The following is a 26,378-nucleotide window of genomic DNA, read 5'->3' as shown; positions in this document are numbered from 1 at the left end:
GAGGTTTGGAGATTTGGGTCATGAGCTGCTCGGTCCAGCTGCAGGTCTTCTTGCTGAGGTTGGAAATTGAATTTGTGAGGAGAAAACACAGCAAGAGCACAATATTTCAGAACTGTTCATGCACAGCACACCTGCTGGCTTCATGTCCTCGACCACGTTGTGTTGCAACGACATGGACGCTTCAGACGTGGCGACATCAAACCCAGGAAGTACAGACGGAATGTGAAGATGATCCTTCACACTCTGCATGAATTCATGAAGCCTTTTAATCTTTTCTTAAATGACATTCATGAGCTTTTATTTCCAACGTGTCAGCGTCACTCAGCATCAAATGTCTGACGGCGCCTTCAGCACCGTTTTGACCTTCTGTTTTAAAAAGCTGCGATCTCCACAGTTTCATTCCTTAAATGAGATAATTGAGTGTTTTTGTTTTATTTTAATGTTCCCTTTCTGCTCTGACGCCGCTCCAGGTCTCCGTCACACTGTTGTACCGCAGACAGACAGACAGGATTAACAAAGAGAGTGTCCGCCCGTTTTGTGTTTGAGATCTTGGATTGGAGATCAGCTGCGTTCTGCAGCGTTGGAGTTTCTCAGAGACAAATAAAGGACTTCTCTCCCTGCTGAGGACAAAGTCACCTGAAGGGGGACTGAGTTCCAGTCTATCAGGGGCCCCTCAGTTTTTGTGGGGCGCCCGTTGCATTGTGGGGGTTCTTTTGCAGTTTGAAGCTGTTTAGCATCAACATTTGGTTCGTAATGACGCACAACTAACCAACTGATATCCTGCTTCTTCTAAAGCTGATAATCACATTGAGACCTCAGTATTCCTCTGCAGAGAAATGAAGCCTCAGCAGCCGAATCGATTTTAGAAGATTTTCTTTTCTGTGTGATGGAGGTTCGGAGCAGCAGCGATGAATCTGCTAATAGCAGCCTCTTAAATCTGTCTCCTCCTCTCTCTCCCTCTCTCCCCCGTCCCACGCTGGGCGAGTGGCTGATTGATGGGTGTAATGGGCCGTCTTTGGACACGGCAGCTCGCCGCTCTCTTCCTGCTATCCTGACCTGGTTAGAGAACCGGCTGCCTGCAGGAAGCTGAGATTGGAGACTGAGGGCTCGTGGATTAATATCACTGCAGCTTTAGCTCTGATTAACAGAAAATGAGTACACACCTCCTGATATTAACAGAGAATATCCTCTGTAGATGTTTCTCAGAACGACAGCGTTTGTTTTAACCGTGGCAGCAGTTCAGGCGGACCTCTGCAGCAGCAGCAGCTTTGTTTTTTATTTCCAACACCTGTTTCTCTGCATTCGCCTTTTCTGCTCCATCCTCCACATTCATAATTTATCCGTGTTCAGCCTCTGAGTTTCTGCTATTTCACATCTTGTTTGTGTTCTAACCGCCTGGATCTCTGCATGATGTGTTTGTTCAGGCTTTGATTAAACGCACAATATGGGCACGGGGGGCAGCAACACAATTTTGCTTAATTGTGGGGGTTTTGTATGACAGTTGGACTGTGTGCACCTTTTGCATCCAGAAACGGAGAGGATGCACCCTGGTGGTGATTCTGAAGCCCTTGGGGCTAAAAGGGGGGTTTGTGTGAATGAAGATGATGATGGCTGGATAATATCTCGTTTTCCTGCTCCCTGTGTTTCGCCCCACTCTGACTGGCTGCATCCATAATTGGAGGCTGGACGTCTGTTTAAAAAAATGATCAATAAAACCAAAACAAAGACGGCCTCCTTTTTAATAAATTGAAGCCATTTTCTGTTGACTTCAAAACATTCTTATCTTTTGGAGGCAAAACCTGAGGCTCTTCATCGATCTGTTTGTTGCCTGCCAAACAAGCAGACCCAAATGAGATGAGAAGGGATTTAGAAAGAGAAACAAACCCAGAAGAAGGAGCTGACAGATGGAGCAGACCTTGGGCCAGTCATCGACCGCTCTGTCATTGGTCAGTGGATGCTTTTGTTTTGTGGTCAAATATAACAGGAAGTCAGAGCGTAGAGACGCCGCCACCGCGGTCACGGAGGATGTGATTAAATTACAACCAGTCAAATAAATATGAGAATATGATGGATGTAACAGCTGCAGCATCTAAAATCTTTATGTCTTGCTTCATGTACTCTTCCTGCTGCAGATTCAAACCTTTTTGCAGATTTTTTTTTTTTTGTCCACATATTCAGAATCAGCTCATCTAATTCTGTCGATCAGTGAATGTTCACCTGCAGGAGACCTTCAGGTTTCCTTCTTCACCTCCGTCTGTCCATCATTCACACACATTGAGTGGACTGCTCTAAAGGGCAGCAGCACCAGAAGCTGCAGTTTGTGTGTCTGTGTGCTGCTGTAAACTGCTGACGTTGCAGGCGGAGCAGAGTCTGACTCTGTGATGGCACAGATACCTGGAGCTTCCTGGAGGCGGAGCCATCTTAGGTCACGTGACCAAGAGTCAGTCAGGGTTGATGCAGCAACGTTGAGATGATTGCACATCTTCATCCTGAGCGTTGTTGCGTTGATGTGTGAGACAGAGCTTGAGTGGTAATGTTGTGTTGATGCATGACTTTGATTTTCCTGCAGCGATCGATGCTGTTAGCTCAGTTTGTGGACTCGTCGTCTAAACGTGATGTTCTGTTTACGTTGGCTTCTTCTCACTGTCCACAGCCTGATGAAAGACCGAACCCACTCCGTCTCCGACTTCATTAAACTGTGACGGTGAACACCATCAGTCACAGATCAATAGCTCCATGTCAAGCTTTTTTATGGCCTATGGAGATATTTAGCTCTAATATCAGATTCCTTTTAGCTCCCTTTTTGGTCTCCACCAGATCCTGAAGACCACATGAGGTTGGAGGTGTTGGTTAGATCCCAACACTGAAACTAAAACACAGAGCTCAAAGAACTTTTGAATTTGTGTAAATATTTAATGGTTTGGCATCTGGAAAGTGTTTGGATAGCGTTCAGTATGAGGAGCTCCGCTCATTATGTGGTGAATAAAGGAGGAAAAGTTTTACAAACACCAATTTGTCCTCGTCCTGTTTGGACTCTTGCTCCTTCAGACCAACAGCAGAATATAATCACACAACGATCAACTGAGCTTTAATATTTAAACACTTTTATTCCAGCTGCCAGAACCTTTATTAAGAGATCCTGAAATCTGCACGCTCAGCAAAACGACCTCCCTGCATACATAAAAGTGTAATAACAGAGCGAGGCCGCCACGCAGCCAATGCAGTGACCAACCGCAGCCTCACCTTCCAGGTCCGACATTCAGCCGCACACAGGAAGTCAAACAAATGCAAAACGATCCTGGGCTTTCTTGATTAGATCTCGATGTGCCACATTTGCTCTCGAGCTCAATGACATGAGCAGACAGCTTTAATGAATTTGTGGAATTAGGAGAGTGTGAACGACAGCCAGGAGCTGTGTGCAGTTTGATGTTCGTGGAGTAAAGCTAACTCAGAGAACAGGACGGAGGAACGTTTGTGTTGTTTTCCCTTCCGATGAGATTTTCCCACAGCAGCATTTCTTTTCACCAAAGAACACATAAATACAGTAAAACACGGAATAAAGAGGCTTCTGTCTCTTTCTGTGTCATGTAGCTTTAAAACCAAGAAACGGTTCTCAAGAGTTTCTTTTTTCATCCGCTTGTGAGGATGGAAACTCATCAAACAAGAACTTTGTTTGGAGGGTTGGACTCTTCAGGCTCAATGGGGTTAAAAATCACTTTTAATTCTTAAATTTTTTTACTTAATATTTAACCTGACTTAGTTCAAAACTGCTGTGAGGACACTTTTATATACACATTATCCGTATAATGTCCAACGTGCATAATAAATCTTCTACTTGAACTTTCAGTGTTGAAAATCTCCTGAATAAGGTCAAAGAAATAAATAAAAAACAAGTCAGTATAAAATGTCAGGAGTTCAGTTTCTTGTGGTTGACATTCAAAGATCAAATCCATACTGTGGTCCTTAAAGAGCTCTCTGTCCCCTCCGGGCTTCCGTAGACTCTTGTCCATATGGCCAAAGTCAATGTTCTGCAGAATCCATAGATACACAGTCAGCAAACTAAATCCTCCTCACCCTCAGGATCGTCACGGGTGATCCGCTCTGCTGGCGCCCGATACGAGCGCGCACACAGAAGTCTTATGGACTCAAACAAAACACATGGCTACACACAAACACCAGCTACGGGGTCACAGGAAGGACAAAAGCCCCCCGACGATGCACACAAGCCCCAAGTTTGTTCGTCAAGCACCAGCTGACAGTTCGACCAATAACACATCCTGTGACTGAAATGTCAAGCAGCCAATAAGAGCCGGAGATGATGTGACATGATGAGGTGTCATGGCAGGAAGGACCAAAAGGTCGCAAGTTTGATCCCCGACCGTGACGAGCAGCAAAGTGGAACATTATTGTTTGAGATGTGTAGACATCGATGACGCTCTTCTTTATGAACTCATTTAATTTCCTGTTTTTAAATGATTCTTTTAATGTCACTCAGACTCACTTCGTCATTATTGTCCATTTTCAGTTTATTTTCACAGTGATAAAAATCCACAGTGACATTAAAACGACTTGTTTTGATGTCTGGTTGGCTGATGAGATGAAAACTTTCATTAACTCTGACGAGGGGAATTAGAGTCATCTGCTTAATATCTGTGATATTTCCCTCCATGTTCAGGCAGAAAATGAACTTCTGATGGATGATGGATGGATACTGACCTGACTCCTGCACCGTTTCCAGCCTGCTGCCTGACCACATGTATCTCATATATTCAAGTGTCTTTTATGAGTAACGTAGTGTAGATTTCGTTTCGATGCCCCCCCCCCCCCCAGTCAAGCTGATAGCCACCATCAACATCCGTTATAATGCAGCCTTTAATAAAAAGCAATAATCACAGCAGAACATGAATATCTGTGTGGGACGGAGCGGCAGGCGGCTGATGTTTTATATTTATGCTGCAGAGGCGGCGCTCGTCCCGTCTGCTCCAGATGAGGGTTGATGGGTTTGTGATGGAGGTTGTAAAGTCGCTCACAGGCCTCTGATTGGCTTCATTTGCATTGCACCTTGGCAGGTCTGCGGGGGGGGCAGAGCGGTGAGGGGCGTTCTAGAGCCCCCACATTTGCATTTTATACGCTCCATGCATCACTATCATATTCCGATCACGAGGAGAACCCCGGCAGTTAAATTATACGCTGGCCTTGTTAGAATCAGACCTGTTGATGTGACACAGAGAGACGAGCGCAGTGACATCACAGCTCGCTCTGCGTCCTCTGGCTGTTCGTCTCCTTCAGCCTGAATCGTGCAAATATTCACCCAAAGCAGATGGAGGAACATCAGTTTCCCACAAAAGAAGCTGAGTGGGCAGAAAACACAAAAATTAAAAAGCAGCTCGGTGGAGATTTAAACGTGGCCTGAACATGACAAAAAAACACCATTTTGTATTTATGACATCAGCGTGGACTTTTATAACCTGCTTTTGTTTTTGAAGGTCAGGTTGTAAAGTTGTGAGTCTGTCATCTTTCACCAACTCGTTTGTGACACAGTTGTTGCTTGCTGGGAAGTTCACTGATCTGATGCTGTCATGACTTTAATCACTTTAATTATTAGGGTTGAATTCTTTGTGTAGTCCTTTTTGTGAGTGTGTGTGTGTGTACACTTCAGTGTTTTCCTCCATCTTTGTGTCTGTTACCAGCCTGTAAAAGGTGAGAACAGATGTGTGTTTTACTGATATTCAATAGAGAGAAGGTACTTATGTACAGACACACACACACACACACACACAACAGGACCAGGACCAGGACTAGGAATTAGGAATCTGAGGTCCCCAGGAGGACAACTGCTCCCTGCAAGGTAGTTTGTGTTGTTAAAAGTCCCAAAGAGGAAACAAAAACACACACAGACACACACATGAAGAGTGTGTGTGTGTTCCAAAGGTAAATGTCACACCTGTCATTGGTGATGTAGATGAAAAGGCTCAATTATTCCTCCTCACAAACACAAACACACACACACACTTCATGCACGTCTAATTTCTCCGTCCCTCCTCTTCCTCTTCGGGATGAGCAGGTGAAAGACGTCCGGTAGTTCTTTGATAATTTCACCAGTTGTCATGGAAACGCCTCCTGCGTTTGATCACGGCGTCACGTATCAGTATCAGCAGCTCTGCTTCATTAGAGACAGTGATCACTCTACACTCGGATGGACACAGACGTCTTTCTGGACTCTAAACCAACATGTCCAACTTTATATTCCAGTCCAGCTCCATTCAAACCAGCAGAAACAGGATGATCTACTGCTCTGCGGCGAGTTTGTGATAAAAGAGAACACAGAAGCTCTGAAGCTGAAGGAGAGTGTTGGCAGAAATGTGAAAATCCCAGCAGACACATCGGACAAACAGAAACAGGGGACGCTTCCTCTGTTTTTATGCGTCTGTGCCCTTTGACCTTCAGTGACCCCGTCCTGCTCCAAAGCTGCAGACAATGGGAAGTTAAAACAGCGTTAGTTTTACTTCTGCACTCCAGCCTGCAGATGCTTCTTTCTTCTGCAGGACTTGAAACCAGAGACTGAGACCATAAACAGGATATTTTCCCATAGACTTCAATACAATCTGAGTTCTTCATGCAGCCAAAGGAGTCTCCCCCCGGTGGTCATCAGATAGAATGAAGGTTTAAGGTCCAGGTGTCGAACTTTGGAGTTTGATTTAAACGCGTATGACGGAAGCAGAAGAAGAAACTGCAAACCTCCAGTGTGTTGGGAGTGTTTTTGGTGAAGGACGGCCGTGTCCTCCCGGGACAGATGATCATGTCGGCTCCTTAATTAGAACTTTTGACTCAGCCTGCAGGCTTCCTGCTGTAATTAACCCCCCAGCCGTGGGAGAAGGAAGCCCGTCGCTGCTGGGTGCTGCTAATCAATATTTACAGGCAGCCATGTTGGGGGGGGCAAAAAGAAAAAGAAATGTGTAGCTGTTTCAGGTTGAGCTCTGACCGAAGGCGCTGAATCAGCTGAAAGGACTTCTGAATGATCCAGTTTTATGTTCAGACAGATTTACATCCACAGAGACATGATTACATCTAAAGTCCGCTGTGGATTCAAATCCACTCCGAAAAGGCACAAAGAAGTAAATCCAGAACTTCACTGAGAGTCTGGATGTTTTCTTCTCTTTTGGTTGTGAGCGTCGGAGGTCGACTGAAGACCTCGAGGGAAATATCTGTTTTTCAAGCCGGAGGGAAGCCTGCAGTCCGACGGTCTTTTTGGCCTGGACTCAGTCTGCAGGTCAGCAGGTGACTCCGACTGTCTGATTACAATAATTGGGAAAGTGTGAAAAATCAGCTTTAATATTTGTGGTGGACTACAAATGACTTTCTGCAGCTTGTTCTCCATTTTTCTGTTGTCCAGAGAAAACAGAAAATTAGACCTAAAGGTAGAACCTGACCAAAACCAATTTAAAAAATATAGAAAAAATTTAATTCCAGCAATTTCTCAATGTTCTTATTTAGGACTCCCTTTAGGAAGGGAGGAACTTAGAAGAAAAGATTCATCTGAGGTTTGAAAGACTTAATTTATATTTTCTTGTCAGCTTTGTTGCTGATGAAGCTTTTCAGCTAAAGAGAATAAAATGCTCACATTAGGAGGAGAATGCTGTGAACTGATGTGGCTGCCCCCCCCCCCCCCACATCCACCACCTCAATTATTACTGCGCTGACATTCTCTGAACTTTCAAAGGTATTTATTTCCTGAGTCTGCAGAGCGTCGTCCCTCTGGGCCTCACGTTTTCTTTTCCTCCTCTGGATCGCTGAATCATAACCGAAGTGACGGTCCAGATCAGAAACGGAAACAGAAGCCCGGAGCATGAAGAGATACCTGAAGGCTTCAGTCTGAGTCAGAGTTTAAACATTTAGCACAGAGCTTTATTCAAGATGACTAATAGTCAGCGCAACGGAAGGAAAATGTCACTTTCTATGAAGCTTCCGATGGCGAGCTGGTACATCTGAAGATCGTGAGCCGCCGCCGGACCGGTCGCTGCTGTTTCCTGTGTAATGGAAGTATAAGTACTAAAATATGAAACTCAGATACCGTCGAGTTAAGTCAGAGATCTTTGTCAGTCTGCTGAATGCAACATGTTTGAGGAATAACAAAGAAAGTGCATCTCATTTCCTGACAGTCTTTGAGATATACGGTAGATGTCCTGGCCTAAAATGACATTCTTTAGATGGAAGGGAATATTCTTTGGTACAACAAATAAATAAAAACAAACTCTCACAATATCTACTTTAAAGCACATAAAACCACTCTGCTAATCTTAATAAAAACTAATCATGAATCAGTGTTGTAGTTTACGGTGTGAAGATTGTGAACATGGAATAAGTTTGTTGCTACAGAAAACATCGTTCATATTTGAATAAAATCATAGCAGACGAGTAAACAGCAGGTAGATCTGAACCTGCGGGCCGATCAGCCTCTGAGGATTTTCACCGCTCACATCTGTGTGTGCCGTGAATCTAAATTATATCGGAGGCGTTTTCTGTTGCCGCTGGACAACCTGCCAATTTCAGCCGACTGTAGAGCAGAGATTGGTGCCGCAGATGGAGGAGGAGATAAACGTTGAGGGGTTTGCTGAGAGGAGCTCGTCCCCACACAGTGCCTTGCTCAAAGGGGTCTCAGGAGAAACTGCATCTGGCGAAACCTCTTTCAAGTCGTTCCACTTGTGTTCCTCCAGAGTTTGCACTCAGGAGGAGCCGGGAGGTTTTTCCTCCTGCAGAAACAGACAGCTGCAGACTCAGTCACGTGACAGAAAACACAAAGGCGCATGAATTATTCAACACTAACGCTGCTAATAATAATGATATTCTACATGAATGTATTTTGGTTAGAGCAGCAGAGTGAGAGACGATGTGTTTAAAGTGATAATAGAGTCAATGAGTTCGACAACGCAAACAGAACTAAAACTAATAAAATATGTGATTTAGCCAAAGAGATGTTCAGACAAGTAGAAATAATTTGCGTTCAGACCATTAAAATCAGCAGCCGGGTCGGCTCTCATGTTTAAGTTTGTTCTCAGTTTTTAAGTTATTTCGGACATTTGTCTTCATTCTCAGAGGAAAAACAGAACAAAGAGAAGGAAGGCCATCGGCTGACGCTCTCAGTGAGTCAACACGAAGCCAAACACAAAAATGGAAGGTTTTTATTGCTTTTTTATTTTTGCCTTTCAAGGTGAGATGAAAAATAGAGTCCACTTATTTGTTTGATTTGTCACCACCAGTCAGCCTGTTCCTCCTTTTATTTTCCTTTAATATTTGGTATCTTTATTGAGCTCTGTCACGTCTTTCTGTCCCAGAAACAGTGTGAGAGTTCGTGTTTGGTGGTTATTTAGGTTTTTAGTTTTTTTCTTCCACGTTCCAAGAAAGGGAAATCAGGGAAAGGATGGCAAGTTGACACATGGACAGCTGCTAACGTTTCCCAAAGAGCTTCGCCTCAAGTGGTGCCTTTGAAATCAGCAGGAAACTGAATGGAACAGCTCTGAATATCAAGTTGTGTCGTGTGGTTGTCCAATTGTTCCACTAGAGAAAATGTTCTTTCCCCTGAAGCCCGCTGGAGACGTGGGCGGATAAGACTGACAGACACACAGAAGGGAAGACAGAAATGTTAGTGACGGGGATCAAACATCTGGACGACGAATGGGGGGTGAAGGTGGACAGTCAGGAGTCGTACAAGCTGGCTGTCAGGGCTAATAGACAGAGCAGGATGGGCCGTCCACACAACCTGTCACCTGCAACACAGCTGCCGTGTCCGAATGTCAGGAAAAGAAACTTCTCTGGCACTCTGGAGACGTCTGCAGGTACCGGGCCGGTTCTGGAGATGGTTGCTTCACTCTTTAAATTCAGTCCAATCGGAGGCTGTGTCAGTCTTTTTTTCTGGAGGTCAGAGTTGTGGATGAGCAGAAGTGCAACAACTTAAGAAACTTCCCCAGCTGCAGTAAAACGAGGTTTTCCTATGAAGTAAATGGATAAACAGTCCCATTCTGGCAGCTTTAATAACTCCTGATGATGAATCAGCCAGTCAAGTAAACAACAGGAGGTAGATCAAGTTTCTCCTTCTGGCATCAACACAAATCTTACTTTACTTTATCATACTATGGTATTCTCTTTACTTGGAAAGGCAGAGCACAACTGAGTGTTGGTTTCTTGGTATCAACACAAGGAAGCTAAAAGAAATGTAAAGAGAGTGAAAGTTCAGGCGTCTCTTTGTGCTGATTGGTCACAAACAGGAGACTTTTTTACCAAGTCTGAAGTTGTTCCGCTCTGTCTGATGTTCGTTATCTTTCCCAGAGTAGTCCTCGGACTTCGGCTGTCAGGTCGAGAGCTTTTTCTGACAGCTCGCTGTCGTAGATAAAAGCAGATCTGAACATGCAGAGGTGTCATTTTCAGTGAACAGCTGTTGTGACACCAAACCTTCCCATCAAGAAGGAAGTCCTGATGGGAGGCTGCAGTTATTGACCTGTTTCATCAAATAAACCTTCATCTCACGAAATTAAACAATCTGCCGTCTTAATTTCAAAATGTCCAGCCATTGCTTCAGAAAGAGATTTTTATTTATCAGGGGTTTCTAAAGCAGACATCCAATCAGATCAGAGTGTCTTCTTCACCTTCTCTCTGTCCTCTGTCTTAAGATGTCCATGTGACTCTTTCCTCCTCCTGTCCCTGCAGATATCCGCGGCCTGCAGGGCTTCCTGGATCAGACGTCCCGTCAGGGCGTGGACGTGGCGCTGCAGCGAGTGGACAGGAACATCAGCCGAGTCTTCACCAACCTCTTCACCACCATGAGGACGGAGGAGCTGAACCGATACAGGGACACCCTGCGCAGAGCCATCCTGCTGCTCAGCCCCCACGGAGCCCACACCTTCATCCAACAGGTCGGTGTAACTTCGCCGCTCAGCAGAGCAGTGTGCCTGCAGGGGACATTATGTTTATACACATCAGGAGTAACCTGGCATAACTGTGGTGTCGGGATAATCATAAAAATGTGTTTATGACCCGGAAATATCACGTGAAAGCTCCCTGAAGTCAGAACAACTGTGCAGTCAGCAAAAATGTAATGTACTTAGACCGTTAGAAAAGTTATTTATCAGTAACAGTGATACTAAGATGGGGCAGCGCGGCGGCACAGTGGTTAGCGCCGGTGCCCCACAATGAGAAGGTCACAGAGTCTTTGTGTTTGTGTTCTCCCCATGCCTGCACGGGTTTCCTGTTTGGGTTCATTGGTGACTCTAAACTGTCCGTAGGTCTGAGTGGTTGTTGGTCTCTGTCTGTCTCTGTGATGGACTGGAGACCTGTCCAGGGTGACCCCGCCCTCCAGAACCCCCCATGACCCGGAAACAGATTATTGTTTACTGAAGCAATTGTGTTGGTTCAGTAAAAGGAGGTCTGATGAAGGTAGGGAGCAAGTGAAGTGAACAAGGACACAAGGTGATAAATGAGGGAGCAATGAGTTTGTTAATGGAACAGCGAAGAACTGAGATGAAAGATGGAACAGAACTAATGAGGCATAAATGAGAACTGCGTTAAAAGAACAAAAACATGAACAACGATCACGTGATGTTCACAGCCAGCAGCTGAGTCTGAGCGTGTAAAAAGGAAAAAAGGAGGACGTGAAAGCTGGATCAGTGTGTGTGTCCAGGTACGAGTGGACACCTGGACTGACAGATGGAGCTGGTTGGTGTACACACACACACACACACACACACACACACACAGGAGCTGCTGAGGTTTGCCTAATATTTATTACCTCTTTCATTTTTCACCGTGACATCTGTACATGAATCAGAGTGATGTTTGTGTGTGTGTGTGTCTGTACTTTATGACTTATTTAGATCTTGTCTAGTTGTCTCTGCAGTACAGGGTGACCTTCGACCTCTCACACACACCTTTTTCATATTGATGTCTTGGAGTTACTTCTTACAAATCTCCACATGGTTTGTGTCTGTGTGTGAGTGTTAGTGTGTAGCACAAATACTCACACACACACACACTTTTTTTCTTTCTGACTGTCAGTCAAGCTGTGTTTCCATGGCAACAGCTGTAAGTATTAATACAGCTCCCCGGTGTTATCCATCTTTCAACATCAGAAAGAATTAACTTCATTAACCTGAACACACACACACACAGGTGTTGAAGGGTGTGTTTCGTTAAACGCTGCTGTGATCAGATAAAGTCTGTGCTGCTGTCGAGCCGGTCCGAAAGTTAGTTTACCTCCAAATAACAACACAGGATGTTTTCATTGATCAGAGATGGTTGTAGCTGAGACGGTCGGTGTCTCTGCTTTAGCAGCAGGAGGATCAGAGCCAATCAGCCGACGGTAAACACCCATGTGACCGGTGTGAACGCGGTCGTCGCCCTTTTTAGTTGTTCGTCCGGAGCTGGTTTTTTTTGTGTTTCTTGTCGACTGGTGTTAAAGCAGCAGCTAAATGTGGCCCAGCAGGAAAAGGCCTGATGTGGCTCAGTGCTTCCATCCAGAGCTGCTGTGGTAAGAAGTCGTGGCAGGCATGACACATTACGACATCGCTGTGTTCGATTCCCTGTCGTACTCCTGACCAACAATACAATCACAGCTACACGGGAAGAAAAAAGATGCAACAAGAAGTTCTGGCAGGACGATTCATAGCTAGTGTGTTGTGTTATTATGGATGAGTGCGTGTGTGTGAGAAAGCGTTTAACACATTGCCGTGACATTATTGAAGAGTGTGAGTTTCATTCAGCTCAGTCTCACCCTCCCACACTGTCATGTCCTGCTGCTAATGAATGTCTCAGTGTAGACACACACAGTGGAAACATTAACGTTCTATTCTATCCAGCCCGTGAGACAAAAGACGCCTGTTGATCGTCATGTTTGTCCACAACCTTTACACTGAGGGATTCTGGGTAATGACCTAAGTGAACTTTATTATTCATTAGTGAGCTGAAGTGCTGAAATAAACTGTCTGGTTCATCAGTAATGCTGATGTTGTGATATAAAATTCCTGTACTGTGGACAGCACAGGAGCCCCGCCCCCCCCCAACCCCTCCCCTCTAAATGGAGCATCGTTTAAAAATGAATGTTGTATTTCAGACCGAGACCATAAACTCATGAGGGAGGAGGAGGGACGTTTTCCCATAGACTTCAATATGAGGGGGGAGGAGGGACTTCTTTGAAGACCAGTGGAGTCGCCCCCTGGTGGTCAGTAGACAGGGTGATTGTGGACTCAGTCCAGGTTTTGTCAGAATATGATCCAACATGGCTGCTCCTCTGGCGCCCCCCTCAGGCCGCTCAGTGGAACAGGAAGTTGGTGATCTGGACTCCGCCTCCTGGACCTTTTTTGTCTCGGGGTCTGTCTCAGCTGTCAGCTGACTGTGGGAGTCATTATCACACAGTGTGTGTGCATCCAAATGAACACAAGCCGACACACACAGCTGAAATTGTCAGTGTGTGTGTGTTTGTGTGCGACACTTTTTAATGTGTCATTAATCACTCCCCTCCCTTTATCTCTGTCTCTCACCTTCCTTTCTCCCTCCTTTCCTCTCCTCCAACCTTTTATGATTCCTTGCTTCCTCCTCTAGCGTATCTGATGTTGCCTTCTTCCTTCCTTCCTTCCTCCCTCCAGTCTTTCCTCATTTTTTCTCCATCCTCCCTGTATCCTCCACTCCTGTTACCGTTGAGTTATTACCCAGAATGCTTTGGTGGTGTAGTTTGGCAGCCGATGAGAGAATTAATCAGCCTGAGAGGAGTGAAGTTTAGATTGGGAGGAGAGACAGACTAACTGACAGCATCCCATCAGGCTGCTGTGCAGTGATGTGCGACACCTGCACACAGACACACACAAATTGATTGTACGTATCTGTGTGTGTGTTTTACATTTCCTCGGGGCACAAATTGAAAATGACCTCAGCAAACACAAACCTGGTTCAATGACCCAGTTAAAGTTTCCGGCCTGCTGAGTCACGTTGTCGTCGTTCTTTCACCCGAACATGAACGTTCATCTGCACCGACTGAGTTATGACACCTGAGTCAGCACCTGCAGCTTTATAGAGAAACGCCACCGCGGTCAGTTTCTCTGTGTACACGGCTCAGATATGATATCAAAGATCAGATCATGTCCTTTATTGGTCCCCACAGATGAAATTTAAAATGGAAACAGCAGCACAGTGATATAAAATAAAATGTCAGGTCGTCCTCCGTTAATAAGGTTTATTCTGCTGAAAAACAAGATGGCAGCAGCTAAAGTACAAACTGAAACCAAACAGAGACACTTTTTTCTGAATAGTCACACTGAGTGATTCAGGTTTAACGGTGACGGTGAAGACAGTGTGTCCCGTGACCATCCTCTGCCTTTTCATCGCAGAGTCGAACCACAAATCCTCCCAAATGAACGAGGAGGAAAGGAAACAAAGCCGCTGACTGACAGATAAAATGAGGAGGTGAAAACCGGCGTTTGCTTTGGTATGATTTTATCTCTGTTAAATGTATTTATCTTTCTGAGGAGCCTTTCATTACTCTGATTATAGCTTCTATCTGCCACCTTTCTTCCATCGGACACATTTTCTCTGCATCATGAACAGAAGTTTGTTCTTAATCGACTTTCCCTTTACAACAAAGATTACGCAACCGAAAGGTTAAAAAGAGAGAAACGTTTTCTCCGTCCCACAGCCTCTTTCAACGCCAGCCTGACCTTTACCGCTGCAATAAGACGGTTTGTTTCTAAAAAACACTGAAAGATGAATCTGTCCCAAACATGACTTGAATGTAAATGGGAACCCATCTGTTGGGCTTGTAAAGACTTTGGCTGAGGAAGCCGTTAAAGAGACGGTTGCAGGTCCCACGTGGCGTCATCGCACTTTTCCAGTGCGTTTCTTAATCGTTGTTAATCACCAGGATTTGTCTCCCATCAACTTAGTCCTTGCGAGCTGCTGGAAGGACGGCATCGCTAATGAAGCGAGGGAGAGGGGGGAGGAGGAGGAGGGAGGACAAGAGGGGGGACAAAAAAACTCGACAGGAAATTGAAAAAAAAAAAAAAACACTGTTCAACTTCAACCGAGCAAAAGGTGAGAAAATGAGACACAAACAAGAGTTTGATCTGAAGCCGAGGAGGAATCCTGCTCATAGAATCAGACCTGACATCTGTCTCAGCCCCGAGAACCAGAAAAAGATTCATGTTAAAGGTTGAGCTTTGCACTTTTTCAAATGTAGGAAGTCACATTTACACAAGCTTGAAGGATTTTCTCCGCCTCCATCAGTTAATCCTGCTCACACAGTCTCATGAATGAAAACCAAACGCGATAACTGTTTCATTTCCTGGAGCTGAAAAGCTGCAGCAGCTCCAAAACATCAGACAATTGAAAATCTTTAACTTCTAATCGTGTGGCTGATTTATTTAACGTTTCCACTTGTAACACTTTAAGATCTGCTTTACTCCAGCCCAAGGTGGCATGGAAGGAAAGGAACCTAGGGACTGTAGACGAAAACGTTTCCTCAGCTAATGACATTTTCCCATAGACTTCAATACAACTTTACAGACCCCTAGTGGTCCTCCTCTCCTCTCCGTTCATTTATTTCACTGGCTCAGCTGAGGACGCTTCATCCCCGTTTCTACCTGTAAAATAGAAAAAGCACAACAGCCTGAGCTTTGTACAGTGGAGCTAACCTCCACCGAGGCCACACTTTGGATTCAATTGCCCTGAAATTTAATGAGTTTTTCTCTGACCCATGACCCGTCCCTCCACCAGGTTCTGTGCAAATCTGTTCAGGACTTTTTGCTTAATCCTGCTCACTAATAAACTGACACGGACAAAATCATATCCCTCCTTGGAGGAAATAATTACTTTGACATTTCTGAAACCAGAAAATTGGTACTAACCAATAGTTTGTGGGATTTGCTGCAGCTGAATAGAATAAAATGAAACGGGATGTAATAGTTTCTGAGGCGTTTCCTTTTTCCACCGCCTTTATTTCGTCCAGCACTGAGGAACAGATTGGCCTCCAGGCTCGAGTGAAGCTCTGTCACCAGCGAGGAGGAAACGTGAGGAGAGGGCAGACAGTGAGACGTTCCAGAAGAAAGGCGAGGTTGTCGTCCTCAGTGTGGGAATTATAATTGATCTCACCCACAGCTCTCTGCTGTAATTGGAGCACTTAGTGTAAATGCTCCGGCTGCTGTCTAATTGCCTGGAAGGAGGTGGACAAGGAGAACACTTGACAAGCATCGGCTCTGATTGGAGATCGGCGCCGGCGATGGCGCCTTTGGCTTGTCGGGTCGCCGCCGTCATTCAAACAGAGCAGAAGGTGACCGCAGTCGACGTTGTTCACATCACTGCTGGAAAAAAGAAACAGAAAGGTGATTTAAAAAAGGAAATGAAGATTATATTACAGTTTATCCACACTGATACCTTCAGCAGTTTGAATGCGTTTGACAGCTAAATATGTCTTCATTACAAAACTAATTCAGTGTGGTGTTGAGCTGACACACAGCTGGAGGATTCATGGGAGACAGATTGGGGAAAGGTCAGAATTAAAGCCGCCACAGTCGGTCTGTTTGGGGATCTGAGCGCCTGCTAGCAACCCGATGACATTGCTGCAACGTTGCTGCTCAACCTGACGAGTCCGGAAGCCTTCAGCATGTTTTTGGATCAACAAACAGACCAAATTCATTCAGTAATGAAACGACCACGTGAGCAGGCTGAGATGAAGGACGAGCAGGACCATTTTGACAAGCACGAGTCTCCTTGTTCCAGGTCGGAGAGAAAACAGAGTTTTTTACTTTCATTAATGAAGAGCGGGAACGATACTGAATCAGTCAAAGCTAATGTTATTGAACCAGAGCCGGAAACTCTAAACTGCAGCTCTACCAAAACTAATGGAGCACAATGCAGCTCATCCATTTTAGTCAGGGGCCTCCGTTTGCCTTCTCAGGTACTAGAACTGTAAAATATCTGGATTTCCATTATTAATGCCTCTGTGCATACAATGCATTAATCAGACTTCTCCCTTTAACCTCTGTGTTGAGTATTTAACAGCCAAAGGGACTCGGCCGCAGAGCCAACAGTCCTCGACAGATCTGTCTGAAACACAACAGAGCAAAGTCAGGTTTGGATCTGATCCTTTTCAGCCGTATGACCAAAATGATTTTGACGGAAAAGACGGAAGAGTTTTTTTTTGTCTCTCCGTCTCACACATCATTATGCTCCTCTTATCTCAGGACGGATCACAGAGGTGGTCAAGCAAAGTAGACCAGATGTAAGATCTGTCTGGTGTGTTCTGCTGCCAGAACGCCATCTAAACTAACGCCACACGTTGCCGTGTTTGGCTCAGCTGGTTGTCAACCTGCGACAGCACAAAAAAAAGCTGCCGCCAACAAACAGCTCGCCGGCAGAATGCTGCAGAGACGACCTGGACGCCCTGATGTTCACGGCTGCTGGCTGTCGTAAGGGCACGGGTGTGTCACCCCCCCAACCCACCGGCAGCGAGATGAGATGGATGGGAGATGGATAGGAGACGGGCTGACGTGTCGTTTGTCACAGAATGTGAGGTGGCGGTGGGCGTGGAGGGCGGCTGGCGAACAGCGTGGCTGATAAAGCAGCAGTCTGACAGAGCTAATCTGATATCAACCCGGAGAGCCGAGGAGAAACACAACGGCAGCGCTCTGGAGAAATATCAAATCATCTCTCAGAGCATGAGCTGTAAACACACACCTGAGCGAATCTTCAAACCAGCAGAGAAACGGGGACGGGACTCATCTGACTCAGTCCTGTTTCCTCTTCTAACACATCGGACTTCACCTTCACACCCGGCCGCAGCACACATTTCTGACCTGAAACACAAATTATGGCTGTGAGGCTCCAACGCTCCGCTGAAGAGTCTGACATCGCACACGTCCGCCATCTGCATTTGTCCCTGTCTCTTTGTGCTGCCTCTAATTACATCGTGATGCATTGCCCTTTGCTCAAATCTCTTCTAAACACACACTGAAGCGCACAAGAGCGACAAACCTGTGAAAGTTTGTTTGCGTTGAGATGTCAGATCAACACAAATATTGATGAGCCACATTGTGGCTTCATTCTAAGATTGTTTCAGACAAACAACAGCAGTTCTCGTTACATAAACTTCCTGTCATCATGATAACCCTCAACATTCGGGCCTGGACCAGAACCTGGACCTGGACCTGGACCAGAACCTGGACCAGAACCTGGACATGCACCTGGACCTGGACCTGGACATGGACTTGGACCAGGACTAGGACCAGGACATGGACATGGACATGGACATGGACCGGGACCAGTCCCTCGGAGATGTTGTTGGAATCTGAGATCCCCACGAGGACAACTGGTCCCTACAAGGAGGTTTGTGTTGTTAAAAGTCCCAAAGAGAAAACAAAAACACACACAGACACACACACAGACACACACACAGGGAGTTTCTGTATGACAAGACCCAGTTCTCTCTCTCTCTCTCTCTCTCTCTTATTGTTTTGCTCTGTTGTTTTCTTCATATTTTTCAGGCTGAGAGCTTCAGTCATCCATCTCTGCCCCCCCGCCCCCCCCCCCTCTCCTTTTCCATCGCCACACTGTTTTTAGCCTCGCCCGCCCGCTCTCTGCCTCACACTGTTATTCTCACTCGCTCGCCCACCTCTTCTCTCTCTCTCCTCTCTGTCATAATCCATCTATCTCGTTATTCTGAAGTGCACACACTTTTTTTTTTTTGCATCCATCCAGAAGCAGAGAAAAACTGGATGCCGCCATCAGACTGAGCACACAGATGATCACATGAAGAGGTGAACACATGAAGCGTCAGACAAAATCAGAAATATCTAAATATCACATTTTCTGATGAGTCATGAGGAGATCTTTAACAGAGCGGGGATCAGTTAGGATCCAGTTCAGATGTCCTGGGAATCCTTCCATTTTGGCATCACCTGTCTGTCTCCTCCTGACATCAGTGATGGAGGGAACGTAGATCAGCTACCTTCCTCCTGATCTCCTGCGCCATCTTCACTCACTCGCTTGTTTGGGACAGAAAGTAACAGCTTTCTAACCCCCCCCCCCCCCCCCCCCCCCACATCCACTTCACACTCAGCTGCAATCAGCCCAGTGCACACTAAAGGCCACGGTCTGATGACGGCGGTGGGACCACATCGCCTCCAAATAGCAGAAAAGCAATTCTGTTAGTTTGACCTAAAAGTGAGAGGTTTTCAAATGGAAATGGCATTTGAGGAAGGAGAGTGATTTTAATGTGACAGGCCAGACATTTCCATATTCACCACAGCAGCATCACCGAACAAGGCTTCAGTTTCTCTTCCTCTGACCAAATCATTTTGTGACAAGTGAAAATGAGTCACAAGTGGCTCCTGACATCTTTAATGTAGAAATAAACCTGCGACTGAATCATCCGTCTAGCAGCCAAGAAGCGTTTTATGAGGATGTGACTCAAAACCAGGATTCAATCAGCTGCACTTCACAACAAGCAGGCTGAATAATTCTGGATTTCATTCTCTGACAGCTGGGGCCGAGGACGTCCTCATTTTGTCAGCCGATGTCTTTGAGCAGTCTGCAGTGATGATCTTGAAGTAGAAATCAGCTGTGTGTCGGGTCGTGAACAGAAACATCAGGGCGGCTTGTTTGACCCTACAGACCGCCTCCATCGTCCTGGAGGCAGAACCTCCAAACCTCCACCAATCAGGATCCTCATAGCAGAGAACTGATGCTCTGCAGCGCCACACGCTTCATAAAAACTGAATTTTTAATACAAAATGCTGCTGTAAAGCAAAACATGCTAAACACTGAGCGCCCGATCGGCAACATGTTGTCTCCGTTTGAGAGGAAGAGGAGGAGGGAACATCTGCAGCTGCACCAAAGTGATTTTGTTTGTTCCAGCTGATTCATGCCACAGTTACCACAATTTTATTTATTGTTTATTATAATTATAGCACGGATCCTTTATGTAGCCGGAAACATCAGCCACACAACTCCAAAGACTCATTTTGTGGGTATGTTTTAAGCAGCAGACATAAATTAGATTAGATTTCCTTCCATCGACGAGGATCTTCCAGATTTGATAAGAAATTGATTGAAGAAACGACAGTGAGATAAATGAAAGGTTTTTTTTCTGCATTAACAGTTTTGCAGTTTTAGAAGTCTGGACTGATTAAACTGAAGATGAATCCAAGAAAAAAAACTCTTTTTTTTTTTTTTTTCCATGCCTTAAAATGTAAAATGTTGACGCAGCGCTGTGATGTGGTGAGAATGTCGTCTTGGCGGCGTCTCCATCACAAACACACCCTCCATCCTTCAGCCTCAGAATTGTCCCACCATCTGTTGTCGTACATCACAGGGGCCATTTTCCCAACAACACTTCTGCAGAATAGCACAGCGGTTCCAGAAATAAGTGTCTGCCCAACTACAGGAGATGGATTACTGAGATCAGGCAATTACTGGAGGGCTTTTCAGGGCCGTGGATGTTATCAGCAGTACGTCTGTGTTGTTGTTTGGGCCACTTTTCCCATTTATGTTGTCCGTCATGGAGGCGATATGAGAATTAAACTCAGTGCTGTAGTTATTAAAGTGAGCATAGTGAGTTGTGGTGAGTGTCTGCGGGAATTATTCTGAAATGTAATCGTGAACATGATTAGTCACGACGGAGGGAGAGTTATCAGGTTTCCTCAGTCTGCTTCCACCTGACCTGATGATGTCATCAGTTTGACCTGTTGTCATGGTTACATGTCGCATGTCGCTGGTGATCGGTTGGCTCGTTGAAAAAGTTCAGCACAGCTGTAAAGACCTCTGAGACCTTCATCCAATGAGGTTTGGCTCTTCAGCCCCATCTGCTCCTCCAGCTCAGAGATCCAAATCAGCTCTCGGCTCGGCTTGTTGCTCGTCTGCCTGCCAGACTCTGATCCCAGATCAAATCCGTTTTCTGGACGTCTGCAGATGGAAACAGCAACAGTTTTGTCTCTCAGTGTAACGAGATGCTGCTCGTTCTCTTCGGCAGCTTACAGACAGAAGATCCCGTTTCTTCTTCGTTGGTTGGTGATTTTGTTTTCCTCTTATGTAAATATTAAAGCCTCACTCAGTGTTTCCTGCCTGGTTCCACTTCATTCAGAGCCGCCCTCCTTTCCTCCTCATTGTTTCCGTCAGAAGGATAATCAGGTGAAGCTGCTGAACTCATCTCATTTAATACTTGACCTGCTTGTCTCTTGGGGACATTTCGTGTCCATTTTCTTGTCACTGTCCTCGAGCAGCCGAGTTCTGCCGTCTCCATCCTTCCTGTGAAACCGTCTGATTGGCTCTTGGTGCTGTTTTTTCTTTCTTTAACCTCCTTTAATTCTCCTACTTTGGGGGGGCAGGTGTTCCAGCCTTAATTAAAGCCCCCCCCCTCATTATTCAGAGGAAAATAATGGAGGAGTTGAAGCTCTGCAGTGATGATGGAGGAGACATTCATCCCATCTCAGTCGTTCAGGTGCCGTGTTTTTCATTTTCACGTTCACTGTTATTATCTCTGCTGCAGATCCTTAAATATGACGCCTCCGATTGATGACAATCTTATCCCCCACTTGTGTGTTTATGTGGATTTAAATGGTACACAGAAACATCGCAGCTTCCCGCACTTATCTGCAGATGAGGCTTATTTACTGTGACAAACCTCCTGAAGGTGGAAGCCCGACTCCCTGAGAGGAGCCGAGACAAAGAGGAAGGATGAAGTCATTTCCAAGGTTGTGACAGCTGACGTGTTTTTTCATTCACTTCACGTCTCCTCCTGCCAGCCAGGCTCGGCAAACCCTGCTGTGGAAAAACAAACTGCCCCGGAGGCACGATGGCCGTTCTCCGACAGGAAGCTGCTGTGACGCCTTGTCTCCCTCCCCTGAGCCACACGGGGGACAAACAGTCCACTTTGAACCCACCGACTCTGTTTGTGGTGTGTGAAGTTTGAGACCAGCAGAGAAAACACAAGCTGCAGGAGGTCGGAGTGAGAGTTTTTTTAGTGGATAAATCATCAGGAGGGGAATTCACCAACAGAAACCCTTTTTTCTATGATCAACTCCATTTTATTCTTCTGCTAAGCTGCTGTCTCTGCAAGTGCTTCACATTAAAAGCTGAGGAAAGGCAGGAAGTGGAGTATTATCAAAATAAAAGAGGACCAGATCAGACTGACAGGAAGGGTGGTCAAAGCCCCCCCCCCCCCCAGAGAGAGTGTTTCAGTATTCAAACAGTGATGTGCAGCTTTAAAAGCCTGCGGTCTGCCCGCCCTCCAAAGGCTTGTCATCGTGCCTGTTTACATGAGCCGCTGGCAGATTTGTGGCGGCATGTCTAACTCACAACAGATAAATATAAATAAGTGGACTTTTTAAACAGCCGTCTGCCTTTGAACAGAAAACTGTGTGAAAGGCCTCGTCTCCTTTGTCAGGGAGAAATGGGGGAAGGCTGAGAGACACGAGAGCAACATGCTGCAAACATGGAGGTTTTATTGCAGCCCGTTCACCACAAATCCCATCATTCATTCTCAGGCAGCCATCTTTTCTCCCGCTCCGGCTCGTCTCTTATCTCAATGTGCCGTCTTTTCAGCGAGTGCCAGGAAAGCCCTGAAAGGTCCAAAGCGGACGGGACGGGTGGAGAGCCGTCACCGCTGCTCTGATTTGTGCTGCATCAGTCCACTGTCCTGTTTTTACAGGCCGCCGCCTGCTCATGCTTTGTTAACCGACTCCAAAATAGTTTGGAATAATTGCTGTTAAGAGCCTTTGTCCTGTGTCGTGCAGATACGCAGCCACCACAAAGGCCAGCGAGTGTAATTGCATTAAATCATTAACAAGCGAGCTGGAGGCTGATTGTATGTTTTTGGTTGAGCGTCTTCCTGCAGAGAGTTTACAGACTGAAAGGACGCTCTAATTAGGACGGTCCAGCGTCCGATGGAGGACTCAGCTGGGGACGAAAATCAAACGTCCACCCGCTGGGCATGTCAGGCCGGCCATACCGGCCTCCAGAGCGCCGACCTTTGACCTCCATCTGTGGAAGCGGAGGGCGGCGAAATGTCACGTTGTTAATGTGTTGAAACCGACAGGTGAGCGCCATGTTAAGGTCAAAGCGCACACACTCCATTTACGCTGTAAAAACATCAGCACACAACTCTGATGTGCCGCACTTTGACATTTCTAATCAGCTGAGCCACAAAATGTAAAAACAATGTTTGTTTCATATGAGATAGTCCCGGTGGGAATATTCTCAAAGGGCCTTTCCACTCCATTTTCTCTGCTCGTATCACTCACCTTGTCTTTTTTAGAGCTCGTCCTCTGACAGGTGTGTTGTTGGAAACTGTCCTGAAGTGAAACACAGAGACACACAACATACACAAAAACTGCCAACAGCTCACCCCAATATAAGGCTCCCAAAGCGGCCATCAGTCAGTGGTATTGAAGTCTATGGGAAAATGTCCCTCCTCCTCTCTGATGAGTTTATGGTCTCAATCTGAAATACAATATGATGTTCATTTAGAGGGAAAGGGGAGGGGTTAGGGGGCGGGGCTACTGTGTGACTGACGGACTGGACCACCCAATCAGGACAGAGTGCAGAGCAGGTGAGCTCCACCCCTCGCTCCTCCTCCTCAGAGTAGAATTCTGGCCGTTGGTGTATTATTGTTGTTATTTCTGTTTTTATTGGAGCGTGAAGATTTCTATCAGAACCTGAGCTCCTTCTCTGCTTTATAAAGAAGAGGTGACTCAGTCCTTCATGTTGTAGCTCCAACACGGCTGCTCCGCTGGACCCTTGGCTCCTTCTGCAGAAACTGATGAACATCTATTAATATTCATGAATGAAAACAAACTCAGGCGGTCTCGTATGATGTTATTTTTCATTTTATTGCTGATATTCAAGTGAGGAAAGTCTGTAAGAGCTGGTTAAATGAATGCAGTCCCTCAGCAGGTGAACAGGTGTGTTAAAGTGTCGTCATCCAATCAAAAATCAGAACGAGGCGTTCGTTCGTCCCCTTTTAGCTTTTCCTGTTATTATATTATTCTTTTTCCTTTTCCTATCTTTTTTGGATACGAAGGTCTTTAGTTCACCTGATTCAGTATCTGCAACCCTTTAACAAAGAAAAAGCAGAATATTCCCACCTGAAGGATTTTGCCTCATTTTGCCTTCAATGAGATAAAAAACAGTTTTTATCGTCTCATTTGGAACATAAAAATATTTTCTAAGAGCTGAACCCTTTTAGAGCCAACTTAAGGTTTTTTTCTGGTTCTGCTCATCAAATCATTCTTAAAGAATTCATGAGATACTGAGAATCAGGACAACCTGTGTAAAAACACAGTGAACACAAACACTTCCTCAGGCTTCAGGGGGTTAAGTGCTTTCTTGAGTAAAAGATTTTTACATTCACATTTTATTTAAAGGAAACCTTCAGGCCAATTTCCAGAAGAAAAGGAGTTCTCGTCGTGTCTCGTTCAGTTGTGCTCGGTAACATGGACACACTCTTAAGTGTTTTTATGTGTCGCTTGACTTTGTTGAGGAGAGAAAAGTGGATGAATTCTGTTCAAATCTTTTAGAAGCTCTTCACGCAATTTATTGAATGTTTGTATATGAAGAGAACGAGAGTCACAGCAGAAGGACGGAGATGAGGATGTCAGCAGGCTCAGTGAAGGAAATAAAATAAATTCTGTAGCTGGAATCGTTAAATCGTCCACTAAATTTAATTCAGAGGCAGTAAGACGACAAAATAAATGAAATGAATGTGTAGATTTTGGACCAGAGCTTCCCGACAACAAGTTCATCTTCAAAGGTCACCCAGCAGATGATCAGAGCTACACTCACACACACAGACACACACAGACACACACAGAGCACACTGGGAGTCAGACAGGTTCGGGGGTCTGACTGCTGACGGGAAAATCAATGACAGAGCGAGAGCTGCCTTCACTCTGCAGGGAGCGAGGAGGAGATGATGAAGATGGTTGCTTGAGGAGAAAGGAAAGTGTCTGAGGTGTGCATGAAGAAGTTTTAGGGTTCTTTAGGTTTGACGTTCGACCTGCAGCATTCGCACAAACAGAAAGAAAAACATCCCATAACTTCTCAGTTTAAATGATTAAAAATGCTGAAAATGTGATCCCACCATTTGTTGGTGATGGCAAACTGTGTTTGTTTGTTTCTGTTGTTATACCAGAGTTCACCTCGGGGAAAGGTGTGTGAACGATTCCAGCATTTCCATTAACGTGTTTGTGCTTCGTTTGAACAATCTGGTGAGATGTTTGATGGCAGCCGGACATTCAGGCTGTGATATAAGGGGAGAACTGGGAGAACTGGGAGAACTGGGAGAACGAGGAGAACTGGGAGAACTGGGAGAACGAGGAGAACTGGGAGAACAAGGAGAACTGGGAGAACTGGGAGAACGAGGAGAACTGGGAGAACGAGGAGAACTGGGAGAACTGGGAGAACGAGGAGAACTGGGAGAACTGGGAGAACTGGGAGAACTGGAGTCCAGCCAGCGCAATGTGACTTTAAACTCCTCGTTCTTCTCTGAGTGTCGGCGCGGTAAAATAATCCATTTTTCCGTATCGATTGAATTGAAGTCTATGGGGAAATGATTTATTAGCTCAGTAAATGTTTTCCTTTCATCCTCGTCGAGCAGCAGCTCTCATTGTCTTTGTGTCCATTGTGTCTGTCCTGGCATCGTTGTGTTGATTTGTCATCTGACAGCTCGTTATTGTGTCTTCAGCTGTGCTCTCACTTCGATACAATTCTCATTTGAATTTGTGTTTTCAAATGTGGGAGACACACACACACACAAACGAAGCTGTAATTTGGGTCGATCAGCTGGTCGGATTATTGATGAACTGATGATCGACGGACTGATAACCGTGTTTCTGACCTCCATCCATGCTGTCCTCGTGATGAACAACATCACTCACACACACACTCGGACAGGCAGCTTTATGCTGCTGTCAGAGAATATGAGTTAGGAGTTTTACCTCCAATAAACACAGAGTGACATTGGAGCAGCAGTCTGCTCAACTATACATCAGCAACATCACACACACACACACACACACACACACACACACACACACACTCTGACAGCAGTGTGAGCTGAATACAGCCCAAGGTGTTGAGCTGAATGACAAATGTTTACCATTGTGCTGATAATGCTGAGGGCAGACACACTACAACACAAACACACACTCACACAATGTGTGTGTAGTTGCATTTGTACATACGTGAATGAGAGAGTGAAGTTGGATATTGGAGAATAACACAGTGTGTGTTTAGCTGCTGTGCTTTACTGTCCGGTTGCAGATTCAGATAAACTCTGAGTTCTGCTCTCTCCTGATAATCCTGAATATTTCATCCGGCTCAAAGTGGATCTGGACTGTCTGACTTCAGGA

At 45.5% G+C, this 26,378-nt stretch overlaps 1 protein-coding gene across 1 annotated transcript in view; it reads left to right on the top strand.

The window, feature by feature from the left end:
• LOC115059889 (glutamate receptor ionotropic, delta-1-like) overlaps window positions 1-26,378 on the top strand; it is a 251,243-nt gene that overhangs the window by 172,684 nt on the left and 52,181 nt on the right. The window contains exon 4 of the mRNA XM_029527635.1: window positions 10,702-10,907. Coding sequence (XP_029383495.1) covers window positions 10,702-10,907 — 206 coding nt within the window. The remainder of the gene's footprint in view (window positions 1-10,701; window positions 10,908-26,378) is intronic.

This window comes from Echeneis naucrates, chromosome 19 (assembly GCF_900963305.1).
Source record: "Echeneis naucrates chromosome 19, fEcheNa1.1, whole genome shotgun sequence".
Lineage (NCBI taxonomy): Eukaryota > Metazoa > Chordata > Actinopteri > Carangiformes > Echeneidae > Echeneis > Echeneis naucrates.
Note: the sequence above shows the minus strand (reverse complement) of the source record. Positions and strands in the feature narration are given on the sequence as shown.